This window comes from Phaethon aethereus (assembly GCF_964289735.1).
Source record: "Phaethon aethereus genome assembly, chromosome: 17".
In the NCBI taxonomy this organism is placed as follows: domain Eukaryota; kingdom Metazoa; phylum Chordata; class Aves; order Phaethontiformes; family Phaethontidae; genus Phaethon; species Phaethon aethereus.
In genome coordinates, this window is record NC_138593.1 from 2,183,217 (window position 1) to 2,196,078 (window position 12,862).

Genomic DNA, 12,862 nt, shown 5'->3' on the forward strand with positions numbered 1-12,862 from the left:
GTAGGACGGGGTAGAGCAATGACCCTCAGAAAGGGCGGAGCGGAGCGTGTGTGCTCCGGCCCGCCCCCTGTCGGGAATTGCCGCGAGAGAGGGCGGGGCGGCGCGGCGCGAAGCCTCGCGAGATCTGGCGGCGCGAAGCCTCGCGAGATCTGGCGGCGCGAAGCCTCGCGAGATCTGGCGGCGCGAAGCCTCGCGAGATCTGGCGGCGCGAAGCCTCGCGAGATCTGGCGGCGCGAACGGCTGCTCTCCGCTGGGAGGGGTCGCGGCCGCTTCTCGCCGGCTGAGGCGCCAGGCAGGCTGGGGCAGGCCGCCTCGCCTCGCCTCGCCTCGGCCGGTCACAGTCACAGCCGTGTGACGGGGGAACGAGCGTGTGCCCTCGCCTTGTACCCCTCGCGGCACAAGTCTTGCTCTAATGACCACAGGATAAAGGTGTCTCCCACCGCGGCTCCAACACCCACTGAAGCACAGATCACCCTCACCCCGCCCCGGCCCAACAAATAATTTGTTGCTCTGGTACAGGCAGCTCTTTTGCTGGGGACGGTTACAAGATGTAGGACTTCCTTTTAACGTTCATGTGAGGAAGGCGTGCAGAAACGTTAAAATTTGATTGAGGTAACCGGATGGGTGGAAATAAGTACAAACTTGTGCGTGCACATAAGCCCCTGCTCCAACAAAGGTAGGGTTGCCTTTACTAAGATAAGAATGTTTATTGTGAGTAGATACGAAGAGGGCAGGTCGGAGCAGCCGAGAACAAACTTTTACCTCATGGATCCATGCCGAGAGGTTGCTCTCCTGCTCGGTTACACAACTGAGTCTCCGCTCACTTTGCTTACAGAAGAGGGATGTATAGGACAAGGAGTATACAGCTAGCTGTGTAAGCCAACAGGAAATTATTATAAAACTTACTGCAGACCTGGCAAGCATTTAAATCGTTTCTTGAAAAAAAGCATATTCATCAGATACAAATGCAACAAAAGTACACCCACGGAATGCATTAGTACTCGACTGACTGTATTTGGTATTTTAAAAAGATAAAGCCAAGTAATGTTTTTTAACAAAAGCTCCTTCAGGCACCTTCTAAAGAAACATTTCTTAACGCAGAGTTACGTATTTTCCACCTAAGTTTTGTGTGTGTTAAGAAGAGGTTTCTTTGCTTTGTATCATGTGAAGCTGCATAGGTATTTCCAAACGCATGGAGATGATGCTGTCCTTTAGGAGTTTTTCTGTGGAATTTTAATTGTCACCTAGAGAAAAAAAAAGTCACAAGTTATTTTCCTGGAGACAGTGTTCAACTATATTCACTTGAAGGCCGAGAGGCAGCAATATCCCACGGAGGAGAACCAGAACCAGAGGCCAATATATCCCAGTCAGTGGTCAGTCACTGGGATCACCCTGGTCGGGAAGGCTCGAAGAGAGGGGGAAGCTCGAAGGCTGGGTCACAGCATCTCTCCAGAGATGTCGCTGCTCTTTGAGAGGTGGGAGCAGGCACACTTGTTTGTTCTCACCTGGAGCTCCTGTACCAAACCATCCCCTAGCCAGTCAGAAGCTGGAGGCCCTCAACCATTACACGCTTCACTGTATTGTAGCTCTGGAGTCATGAGCTCCATCGCCCTTTAGACATTGCAGCTACAAGCAGACAGCGTGACAGCCCTTCTGCCTTTGTCTTACAGGAAATTACTCAGCCTGCGGCAATGGGATTGCCTAACAGCAGGAACCTTGGTCTCACACATGAACCCAAGGGCATATCGACTCAGGAGAGTGGCATTAAGTACTGGTGGTCACTGCTCAGATTCCCCTTCTTGAGTGGTAAGTGCCCAGTGTTCACCTGCTAGTTCGTACCTGCAGAAGCTTCTACCCAACAGGCACACCACCCAGCAGATGCCTTTCCTGTTCTCCACAATGGAAACTCATGGAGAAGTCCATACACTTGCATTCTTTACAGTGAGAAACAGCTAAACAGTGCCAAGTGGTGCAGGCAATTGGTAATCTGTTAGGTCACATATCCTTGTTTTCCTCAGCAGTTTAAAGCAAGGCTAGCTTTCTGTTTTAAATACAGTTACCTGGAGTTGTGTTTGTGGTTTCTTCAGAAGTGCAGCTCCAATTTTGTTTCAAGCATTAGAAAGAAGAATTGCAACTCTCAGGCCAGCCTATACCAACAGGCACAAACAATGTGGAGCTACGGCAGAAGGTTGGGAAATCCTTGGATGCAGGGATACTCACATTTTTCACCTCTATGTATGCCTCCAGACCATATTCTCCCAGCTCTCGCCCATTCCCAGAAGCTTTGTAGCCACCAAACGGGGCTTGTGCACCAAACACATCATAGCAGTTTATCCTGAAATGGAAACCAAGAATTACGCACATGTAGTTTCAGAACTGCTTAATGGAAGAGCCCTTTTGCAGCAAATGGACATCTCAGCTGTTTACAACAGAGGGACAGCTGAATTTCTAGGCAGGATTTCCATATTTGTCAGTTCTCTCAGCCAAGAGAATTAATCAATACTGAAAACCTTATCAACCTTATCAACCAGAAAACAGAACATCATGAAACTGATTCACGTCTCTCATTATCACAGCACCAAGCGCCCAGGTTGCCACCCATACCTCCTTCAGAGGACAGATAGCAAAATCACCTATTTGTTCAGTCAGTACCATTTTAAAAAAAAAAAAAAAAGGTAGTGAGATACTGGATCTCCAAAATCTTGTGCTAGAACAGTAAACTGGTGTTGAAGTACTGACTTTGGCATAGTCTTCAGCACAGCCTCAGAACACAGAGGAACATCCTCCACAGCAGCCAAGACCGCAGAGGCATGCTCGGTGAGCAAATCACTACTGGCACTCAGAGCCCTGCAGCAGTTGCTGTCATTGCCAGCTGCAGTACTGGATTTCTTTTCCCCCATCCCATTCGTTAATCCACAGTGGGAGCATGGAAGCTTAATATACCTAAATTTTACCAAAAGTTTACGTTACAATTGAAGGGCTGACATTACATTCAGTGAAGTACATGTAAAATTGGATCCAAAGTAGAGACAGGCTATCAAAGAGCAAACAATGAGAAGTGGCAGCGCACAAGGAAGCTTCCAGCGGTTTAGGGAGAAGGAAGTGTGGAGGCTCACCAAACTGTTCCGGCTCGCAGGCCCTGTGACACATAGTTTGCTTTGTCAAGATCCTTTGTAAAGACTGCAGCTGCTAGACCATACTTGGAGTCATTTGCTCTCTCAATGACTTCCTCAACTGTTTTGAATTTCAGAATCTGCATGACCGGCCCAAATATCTGCAAAATCCAAACAGAGCATGTGAAAATCTGTGTAAATTGATGATGAGGGAGGCTGCGGTTGATGCTGGAGTTACGTATGTATGCTAGAAGTCACACAGGACATCAAATTTAAAGTACCACCTCCCATATGACAAAGTGCCCGGGATGTCATCTGGAGGGAAGTTTAATGTGGTAACTCTAAGCAGCATGGAGTTTTGCAGTTCATCAATGTCCAGTGCTTGTAGACCCATGGATTTTTGCATCAGAGGGGGCAAAATGACGAAGAATTGAGAAGCTGACAGACAGAAAGGCGCTGCAGGTCTCACCTCCTCTCTGGCAATCGTCATGTTGTCCTGCACATCACCAAAGACCGTTGGCTGGATGAAATAGCCTCTGTCTGCAGCAGGGTTGCCACCACACAGCAGTTTGGCTCCTTCACGCTTCCCAGTACTAATGTAACCGAGGATCTTCTTAAACTGCTCTTCATCTACCTAAGAGCCATGAGGACAGATCAGCTTCACCTTTACTGGGGGTAAACCATGATTTGACTACAACAGTGCATATGACTGTGCTCTAGCAATTCGTCTTTTCAACAGATTGACAAGCTGGCTTCAAAGGGAGACGATAATTTTTTTAATGCCAGCATCAAGTGGAGGTTTTGGAATAATCAGAAGGGTTAATTAACTTCTCCCTCCTGCAGAAGCAAGGAGGTAATGGGCACAGTTCAAAGGAGATTAACCAAGAGACCAAAGGATACCTTTCGTTCCAATTTGCTCATGCACAATGACTCAAGATTGGGACTATTTCATGAGGTAACAGTCCAGGACACTTCCTGCTCTTACCTGAGGCCCCTGTTCAGTTTTAAAGTCAAACGGGTTTCCAACCACCCTGGACTTGGCCTTCTCAACACTCCTCTCCACAAACTCATTATATATATCTTCCTGGACATATGTTCGGGATCCAGCACAGCAGCACTGCCCTTGGTTGAAGAAGAGGGCAAAATGGGCTTGATCCACAGCCCAGTCCACTAAGATTGGGGAGAGAAGAGAAAACAAATAAGCAAACAAAACCAACCCGAGTCAGTACGTGACTTCTTTTGAACAATTATCGCGCAGACTGCTGGAGTATCAGTGATACAAAATCCTTTCAGTTGACAGGCATTTTCCATGCTTTGGTAGGGCAGAAGTTACGTACAGATTTAATTAGAATGAAGGTCTATTAAAGCACCCCATGCTAGACAAAAATAATCTTATCTGAGGCAGATTACAGTTCTCATTTGAAATTATCAGGTATTCAGGGCAAATTATTTTGGACCTAGAATTTCCGTCCTTACTGTCACATAAAAGCATGTGTCATGGCTCGTCACGACCAAAAATGAGTCTATACGCAAGAGATGAGGGAACCAGAACTTCCTAAGACTAGAAAAGAGCAGTACACGCAAAGAGAAAGATGGAAAATGAAAACAAAAACAGGACTGAGAAGACTGAACGAAGATACTGAAAAAATTCTCATTTGTTGATAACTGAACTTCTTCACAGCACTGGGAAAGAAGTGGGAGTCAAGAAGTGCTGGCACACAAATGCAGCAGCTAGAGCAGGAGGCACGGAGACTTGACTGGGCGAGAAAAGCCAGGTGGTGTCAGAGCTGGAGACTCAGACAACACAAGAGAGCCTCCTTCCCCCTCCAGCTCTGCTTGCAGGAAGCCACTGTAAAAGGTACAGATCAAACATTACGCTAGTAGGTGCTTACTGTCTGCATCAGACATGATTATGTTTGGACTCTTTCCTCCAAGCTCCAGTGTCACCCTCTTTAGGTTACTCTCTGCTGCAGCCTTCTGGATCAGATGCCCAACCTGCATCGTGAGAAGAACCTGTATTAGGAATTAACTCCTACCTACAGCAACACCTGGCAGGGCAGCTGGTTTTAGATCTCAGTCAGCAGTTTAATAATAGTCCCTTCACTGTCAGGGCTTTAAGGGAACAACTGAAATCTGCCCAGTTTCACCTCTAATAAGAAGCAGCTCAAGGGAAACGTTACGTTAGGAAGTATGCTATAGGCGGCACCTAAAAAGAGTTTATGTAAAGTAAAAATAAATGTCACATCCTGAAGTCAGCTCTATTTTTAAAAAAGAAGTGTAGAAGGCAAGGCACACCTCCAGTATTTTATACAGAAAAGGTATTACAGCAATGAGATATTCTCTATATCCCAAGGTCTTAAAGGTTAAGGTACTCCCTTACCTCTGTGGAGCCAGTGAAGGCCACTTTATCTACGTCCATGTGGGAAGAGATGGCAGCCCCTGCAGTGGGCCCATAGCCAGGGATGATGTTCACCACGCCTGGTGGGAATCCAGCCTGCCGGTTCACAGCAGAAGAGCAACGTTACTGCTTCTACAAATCAAGGATTTCACCTACCCTCATCTGTTAGTAACGCTTCAGCAGACCTCCCACGAAGAACAGAGCCTTTTCTACTTCACTTGAATTTCCCAGGCCTTTATTTTTAGTGCTGAGTTCACAAGAACCAGGACAACTCCCCACCCCGCATCCTAAGCATAGTTTGGAGCTATGTGTATTAGCTTTCTAATTGCCCTGAAGTTTGTTGTTTAACTGAACCTTAAAGAGTCCTTCCCTAATCAAGATTCATGTCCTCCGCACATGCATTTATAAGGACAAGGGGGGTTTTTTGCTAAATCAAATGCTACGATACCCAAGACAATCCAGCCTTTCTTCGGAATAGACAGCCCTTCTCTGTTCCTGTCATGTGCCCTCAGCAGCTCACCCGTTTGGCTGTATCACACCACTCTCCAGCCACGACAGCGAGGCAGCAGATGGAAACCCAGCCTTTTCGCTCACCTCTTTGATCAAATTAGCTACGTAGAGGGCACTCAGGGGAGTTTGCTCTGCCACTTTCATCACAACCACGTTCCCAGTAGCCAGGGCAGGCCCAAGTTTCCATGCTTGCATCAACAGTGGGAAGTTCCACTGAAAAACAAGGAGGTGTTTGCTGGTCTGAACTTGAAAGTTTCCGATTATTCAGTAAGTAGCTAATGAACTTCATTCAAATCAGCTGCAGCACCTATGGAAGCAGTCTTTGATCCTTCCCTAGCCGCTCTTCAACATTTGGCTCCTTTTCAAGCAGTGCCTTCCACTTGTCGAGGAAAACTGAACTCTGAAGTGTGAGGTCTCTCAGTACTACCACAAAACCTAACTTTTTTGGAATTAATCTTTACTGTCAGTTTAACCACAAAATGCTCTTTTGAGGTGTTTTGAAAGAAAGCCGGTTTGTAATGACTAAGCAGTGCACACAGACTGGTGAGGCATTTACATTCAGTTCTTGCTCAATGCAAATATGAAAAACATGCAAATACAGTATGCAACAATCAAAATCTGGCTACTCCCACAAAGAGGTAACACTATCCACGCATCACTGTGTAAATATGGCTTTGTTGTTGACAAACCACCTTGCTATGCTTGCTACCAGTTACAGAATAAGATCAGGTACATAAAGCTGAATCTTGCACACTAGTTCTCTACTTCCTCATCACACAGAATTTCGGTTTTAATGTTATGTAGTAGTTTCAACTTAATTGTGGTTCTGAGCCAGATAACTCCTATAAAGGGGTTTAAATTTTTTTTTTCCAGCAGAGTAAATCTTACTCAGAGCCCATGAAAGCAACAAGTAGTTCTGTACTGCCAGAGCAAAGTAACAGCCCTCCCAGCTGCTGCAAGCAGAACTTCCTTTACCACTGGAGGAAGCAGTGGTTATCAACAGAGAATAACTTGCATTTTAAGACAGCTCCTTATGCTAACACTGAATTCTTGAAATGCTGCAGGAACTACTGAGACATTTTACTTACTGGGATTATCTGTCCACAAATTCCCACCGGCTCATGTCTTGTGTAACAGAAGAAATCTCCATCTAATGGGATGGTTTTGCCATGGAATTTATCTGACCAACCTGCAAAGTATCTAGCGACAATAAAAGGTTTGGTCATTGAGTGTAAAATAACAAGTCTCCTGTCACCAGAAAATAAGAGAGGCTTCCTCCAGCTATTTGCTTTCCTCCTTTCTTCAGTCACTTCATAAAACACATACCAATACAAATATCTTCCAAACAGGTAATTTTAGGAATGGACAGTAAATAAAAACATTTGTCTCTCCCTGTTTGCCAGCACTTTGCATAACATAAATTCTGTCATTCCTGTGCTGTAACACAGATCACCTCCACTAGTACGAGTCCTGTATATAGTAACGGAGAAACATATATGTAACAAAAATACTTTGGAAAGTCACAGGAATTACAGCGTCATTCTTAACAAAAAATAAAAATAGGGGAAAACAGGGTGTTTGATACCCTGCTATGGGCCAAATTAAAAAAACAGGTCAGATGGAGCCCTGTCACCCACAAGACTTGAATCAGAGGCATCTGGTCTCTGCAGGAGCAGAGGTTCAGCTACCACGGGCCAGCTGAGCGCAAGCATGGAGCATGTAGCCTCCGCACCTACCTGAGACATTTGACCACCATGTCCAAATCCACAAGGTAGGAGATGGAGTACGGTTTGCCATTATCCAGAGTCTCCAGTGCCTACAAAAGACAATGGGATTGCCTGAAGAGCGAAGTGGGAAAAGTCACACATCTAGATTTAGATTTGATTCCCAGTTTGCAATTCACATCAGTTCTGCATGTTGGCCTTTTTGGTTTCAGGTTCCCAAAACTACTCCCCCATCCTTTGTAGGTCTCTCTCACAGTTTCAGCTGTGGCTAAGTCCCCATCAGACCCAATGGGCACAAACCACCCGTTTCTGCCTCCCTCTCCCCAAAGTTAGGGATCGCAGCAGAGAGCTCAGCCACAGAGCGCGATACGCACCGCCAGGTAAGCCCGGTCCCTCTCGATCAGGTCAGCAAGACGATTCAGCAGCTTCCCCCGATGAGAAGCATCCATCCTCCTCCAAGGCGAGCCCAGCTGGAAAGCTGCCTTGGCTGCCTTAACGGCCTTGTCCACATCTGCCTGCAGAGGAGTCCAGGCAAGAGGGTGAGAAAGGAGTAACCAGTCCCTGCTCACTTTCCCAAAATAGAGCTGAAGCCCTCCCTGGTCTCCAGGAGAAAACAGCCTCCAGCCAGACAGCACAAGCGGCCGCTAGTGCCAGCCTTTTTGGGGGCAAGAACTTGCAACCTCGAGAGCCGCCTCACTGCAAGATGCTCATCGGTCCCAGGGCAGGGGAGTGCACGGGCTGCGGTCGCTGGAGCACGTGCCCCGCGAGCATCAACCTGGGCAGCGCTGCACAGCAGCCCAGCCTCAGCGCGAACGCTGCTGCAGGACCAGCCGCAGCTTTCTCGCCCAGCCTGCATCCGCGGGGAAGAGAGAGCAGCGGTGGCAGTGAAACAGATGGGTGCAAAAGCTGTGCAGCCACCACCTCCGCATGTGCTTACACTCGCTGTTATTTCAGCTATGCAGAGTGCTAATATTGTCAAGTTATTTCCACAATGTCATCTGCTGCGTTAATATTTGCATCCTAGAACGAGGCGTGGAAAAAGCTCCAGAAGTGTGCTTTTGACACTCTTTCAGGATTTGATTTCGCCAGCACAGTCCAAAGGACTTTCTTCCTTGATCAAATGTCTCTAATCCATCATTTTGTCCTGTCAGGGCATTAACTTGTTTCTAGTTGGTTCTCTGTTCTGGCTTGCTGTAATGGTCTCGCCAGGACAAGCCAGTCTACCACGGACAAGCAAACAACAAAGGGTTTCCCTCACTCACCCCTCCCTTGGGGAATACAAGACAAGTTTCCAGACTGTAGGAAGAACCCAAAATTGCTGGGAAGCACCACCTCAGCTCTGCCACAGACTCCTAGGAGGGTCTTGCATAAGCCATGGGATGATTACATGACTATTCCCTACCATCCCTCTCTTTTTTTCTTTTTTTTTTTAATTTCCTAGGGCTGGGGACAGTCTCCCACTGCATGTGTACAGGAAAAAGGGGCTGTTCGGGTGAATCCTGACCTTTTGTCTCCTCTGCCACCGCAACTCTGGGACACACTGCCAGCACAGCACCCAAAGGACCACAAAGGTGTCTGCCTTCATCCCTGCCTGCCCCAGCAACCTCCACCCACGGCTGCTCCCCCACCTCCTGACTCGGGCTCCACTGCACACACCACATCTATTCCTCTCCACCCTCTCCAGTCCTGGCTTGCCACCAGTAAGAGGCAAAGCCAGAGGGTTTTTGTTGAAAGCAGTTGTCAAGGAAGAAGACAGGCAGCACTCGACGTGGTATTTGTATAGGTCAGGCACTTACTACTGCGAACACGACACTCGGCGGAGCTGTCTAGGTGAAAGATGAGTTAGTGTCTTCCTCTGCAATCCCCGTGCTCCTGCTCACGCGGAAAACAAACCAATCTCGTCCAGAGAAGGCTTACCTTATCGCCCTCAGCAACCTGGCAGATAACTTCTCCCGTTGCTGGATTGATAGAAGAGAAGGTTTTCTTACTGACTGCATCATGCCATTCATTATTTATGAAAATCTGCAATGAAAAAAGCAAAGCAGTGTTAAGCCTTAGGTGAAATCAGTAAGAGCTTTAGTTGTTTGATGACATCTTAGCAGGCTGTTATAATTAAGAGACTCAACTTGTGCGGGCTCCAAAACTGCACAAAGAGGAAGGAGATATTTTAGCATAAAAGTGCACAACAAAAGACACAGCTTCAAGTTAATAAAAAGAATTCACATCTCGACAAACAGCACGTGAATTGGAAGCAGTTCCCGTCTTAGTAGGTCTCCACGAGACCTGGAAGCCTGGCTGGAGCTGTGCAGAGGCACCGGGAGGCTCAGGAGGCTGACCAGTGGGAAAATGCTTCAGGCACGGATGATACACTTGATTTCGTATACCACACTAGAGCTTTTTGCAGCGTTTCCCTGATTAACCAATTTTAGGCCCCCATGTACCATTCCAAAACAGAACCAGGTGCCAACAGCAGCTTTTCACCAACTCTTTTTCTCAGCAAGGCTGAATTTGTTTTTTCAGGTCCACGGCAAGAGAGCGTCAGTGCAAAGATCATGGTGCTCGCCGAGAACACACCGAACCCTCTGCCAACCGCCAACGGCCTTGTCACGGCCGCTGGGAAGGAGCGGCTCGGCGGCGTCAAGAGGAACGCTAGCCCTCCACCAGCGCTTCGCACAGATGATCGGAGGGCGTTTTCCCCAGGGCTGCGAGCAAGGAGCATAGCGTCTAATCTAGGCAGAGAACCAGCACTAAGCCAGGCTCCTTCCCCTCCCTCCGCCTGTCCTCTCGCATAGTTTTCTCCTTAGATCGTTTGCACCGATGGCAGCGGTCGGCCGAGACAGCCGCGGGGATCCCAGCGGGACACAGGCCGTGTGCCTCGCATCGGCTGCTGCACCCGCAGCTGCTTTTTTGCAACGAGATTTCCCGCAAGGCAGGGCTTTGGGCCCAAACGTCGCCCGGCTCAGCGTTCCATCGGCGTGTCCCCAGCCCCGCCACCGGGCTGGCACCCCGCCACCCCGCACAGCCCCTCTCCGGCCGCCGAGCCCACGGCCCGGCCCGGCCCAGCTCGCCCCCGGGCCCCGCGGCCCCCGGCGCGGCCCTACCTTGTTGCAGGCGATGTCGGGGCGCGGGTTGGGCGCCGGGATGGGGGAGGCGGCGGCCGAGAATGGCGCACCGAGCCGGGCCGGGCCGCGGCAGAGCCGGGAGCCGCGCACCGCCGCCCGCAACATGCTGCGCTGCGCCGGGCCGGGCAGCGGGCGCGGCCCCGCTCCTCCGGGGCTGCCCCGCTCCGCCCCCGCTCCGCCCGCCCGCGCACGGCTCGGCGCGGGTGGGCCAAGCTAGGCTCGGTCCGGCGCGGCTGGGCTCGGTTCCGGCCGCTTCAGCACGGCCCGAGTCGAACAGGCTTAGCACGGCTCGGCTCAGCTAGGTCCCGTTCTGATCTGCTCGGCGTGGCTCGGCTGGGCACAGCTCAGTTTGGCCCAGCTCAGTTCAGATCACGTTGGCACGGCTTGGTTTGGTGCACCGGGGGTGCCTCATCAGTGTCTGGCACTAGCACTGACTGTCCCTGACCATGCCCAGGGAACTTTGTGCAGGCAAGGAGAAGGAGAAGAGCAGAGGAAAGCCAGAAACAGCTCCGAGGCGCTGGTTAGTTTTGTGGGGAAGGTGGTGTGATGAGGTGAACGGTTGTACCCCTGGTTACCTGGATGTGCCGCCGTCAGCAGGCACGCAGCCATCGGAAAAAGAAACTGCTGTGTCTAGGGGAAGGGGAACAAAGCCAGCAAAGTACTCTCACAAGAGGAGCACTGCTCGGTGCATGCGAACGAGAGGCTTTGTAAAATTGCTCCCAACAACAGCTAAAGGCCTTTTCTGCTTGTTTGCTTAAGATGCCTTGTGCAACTTCTGCGTGCCTAAGTGCTGATTCACATGCAGGGAACAGAGATGTTCTCAAGTTATCATCGCCACCACTAAGGAAGCCAAAGACAGACAACAGAAAGAGTCCTTAACCTCCAAAATAAACCTGTGGTAATTACCCTATACCTGGCAGCACCTCTTTGTGAGGGGTCTGTCAAGGGTGACTGGGGGTGGATGGCTCTGGTTTATTAAAGGGGCCGGGAGAATTGTAGAATATGTCAATTCAAAAACAGTTTAACCCACTGTCCTGGCAGGCCCAGGTCGCTGAAAGTCTTGCTGGTATAGCATGGTGGTAGTTCCTGCAGGTCTGCAGGCATTTCACTCAGGAGGGGAATATCAGCCCCATTTTGCAGGGAGGTACCATGAAGCTCAGAGAGGCAAAACAACTGCCCAGGGTTATCCATCAGGACTCAGATTAGGCTGCGTGTTTCCTACATCAGCTGAAAAGAAATCTTCTTGTGCTGGATCTCAGCCTCTCTCGTCCTTGACCACCCATATCCCCTGAAGGGTGATCAATTCCCCTTTGTGTCCCAGATAGTGGGTCCTGAGCAGCTCTTTAGAAGGTGGCACTCATCAGGACCACTTGTTCCAACATGTTCTCCCTCCTATTGCAGACCTGCATGTGTTAAACCACTTTTGGGAGATGCCAGAAAGACCTGTTTTACCCGCAGAGATGTGCCTGGACCGGGTCAGGTGCAGTTCCACAGGGCACATCTCAGAGCTGAGCTCCAGCCGAGCCTTGCTCAGGGCTAAGCTCCCATCTGCTGTCCTCTGTGTGTCTTCTGCTGCTGCCTGGATGGACAACTGATGACACTGAGCATTAGTCCTGTGTTAATGCTTTTGCTCCTCTTGAGCAGGACCTTTCCCTTCCCCAGGCCTTAGCAGACAAACTCAGCAGCACTAAAATCACACGCAATGGAGGAAACACCTTCATGGCAGACCCAGCTCTCACCCTCAAACTCTTAGCCCTGCAATAGCTGGCTGGGATTGAGCCTGCCTGAAAGATGAGATGGTGGGAGGCGCAAAGGCCAGATGCCTGCTAGGAAATCATCCCGACTGTCCAGTCTGCCCCAGCTGGGCAGATACAGGCTCAGGCTCCCTCCCTCTTCCACTGCAGAGCCAAGTAGAGAGGTAGAATTTCACCCTGAAGCCTGGGAGAAATCGAAGCTCAGGTTACAAGGCTTTCTTACAGCCCTGTGGTCCTGGAG

General features: G+C 49.6%; 1 protein-coding gene across 1 annotated transcript; it reads right to left on the reverse strand.

Moving 5' to 3' along the window:
- Positions 1 to 1,015: 1,015 nt before the first annotated feature.
- Positions 1,016 to 10,972, reverse strand: ALDH2 (aldehyde dehydrogenase 2 family member; the record flags this gene model as incomplete). Its single annotated transcript, XM_082007494.1, has 13 exons — positions 1,016 to 1,244; positions 2,221 to 2,335; positions 3,117 to 3,274; positions 3,583 to 3,747; positions 4,099 to 4,283; positions 5,006 to 5,108; positions 5,494 to 5,607; positions 6,106 to 6,234; positions 7,110 to 7,221; positions 7,758 to 7,837; positions 8,120 to 8,260; positions 9,663 to 9,767; positions 10,847 to 10,972. The coding sequence occupies 13 exons, from the start codon at positions 10,970 to 10,972 to the stop codon at positions 1,212 to 1,214; spliced, it is 1,566 nt and encodes a 521-aa protein (XP_081863620.1). The 3' UTR covers positions 1,016 to 1,211.
- Between the last annotated feature and the right edge of the window lie 1,890 nt (positions 10,973 to 12,862).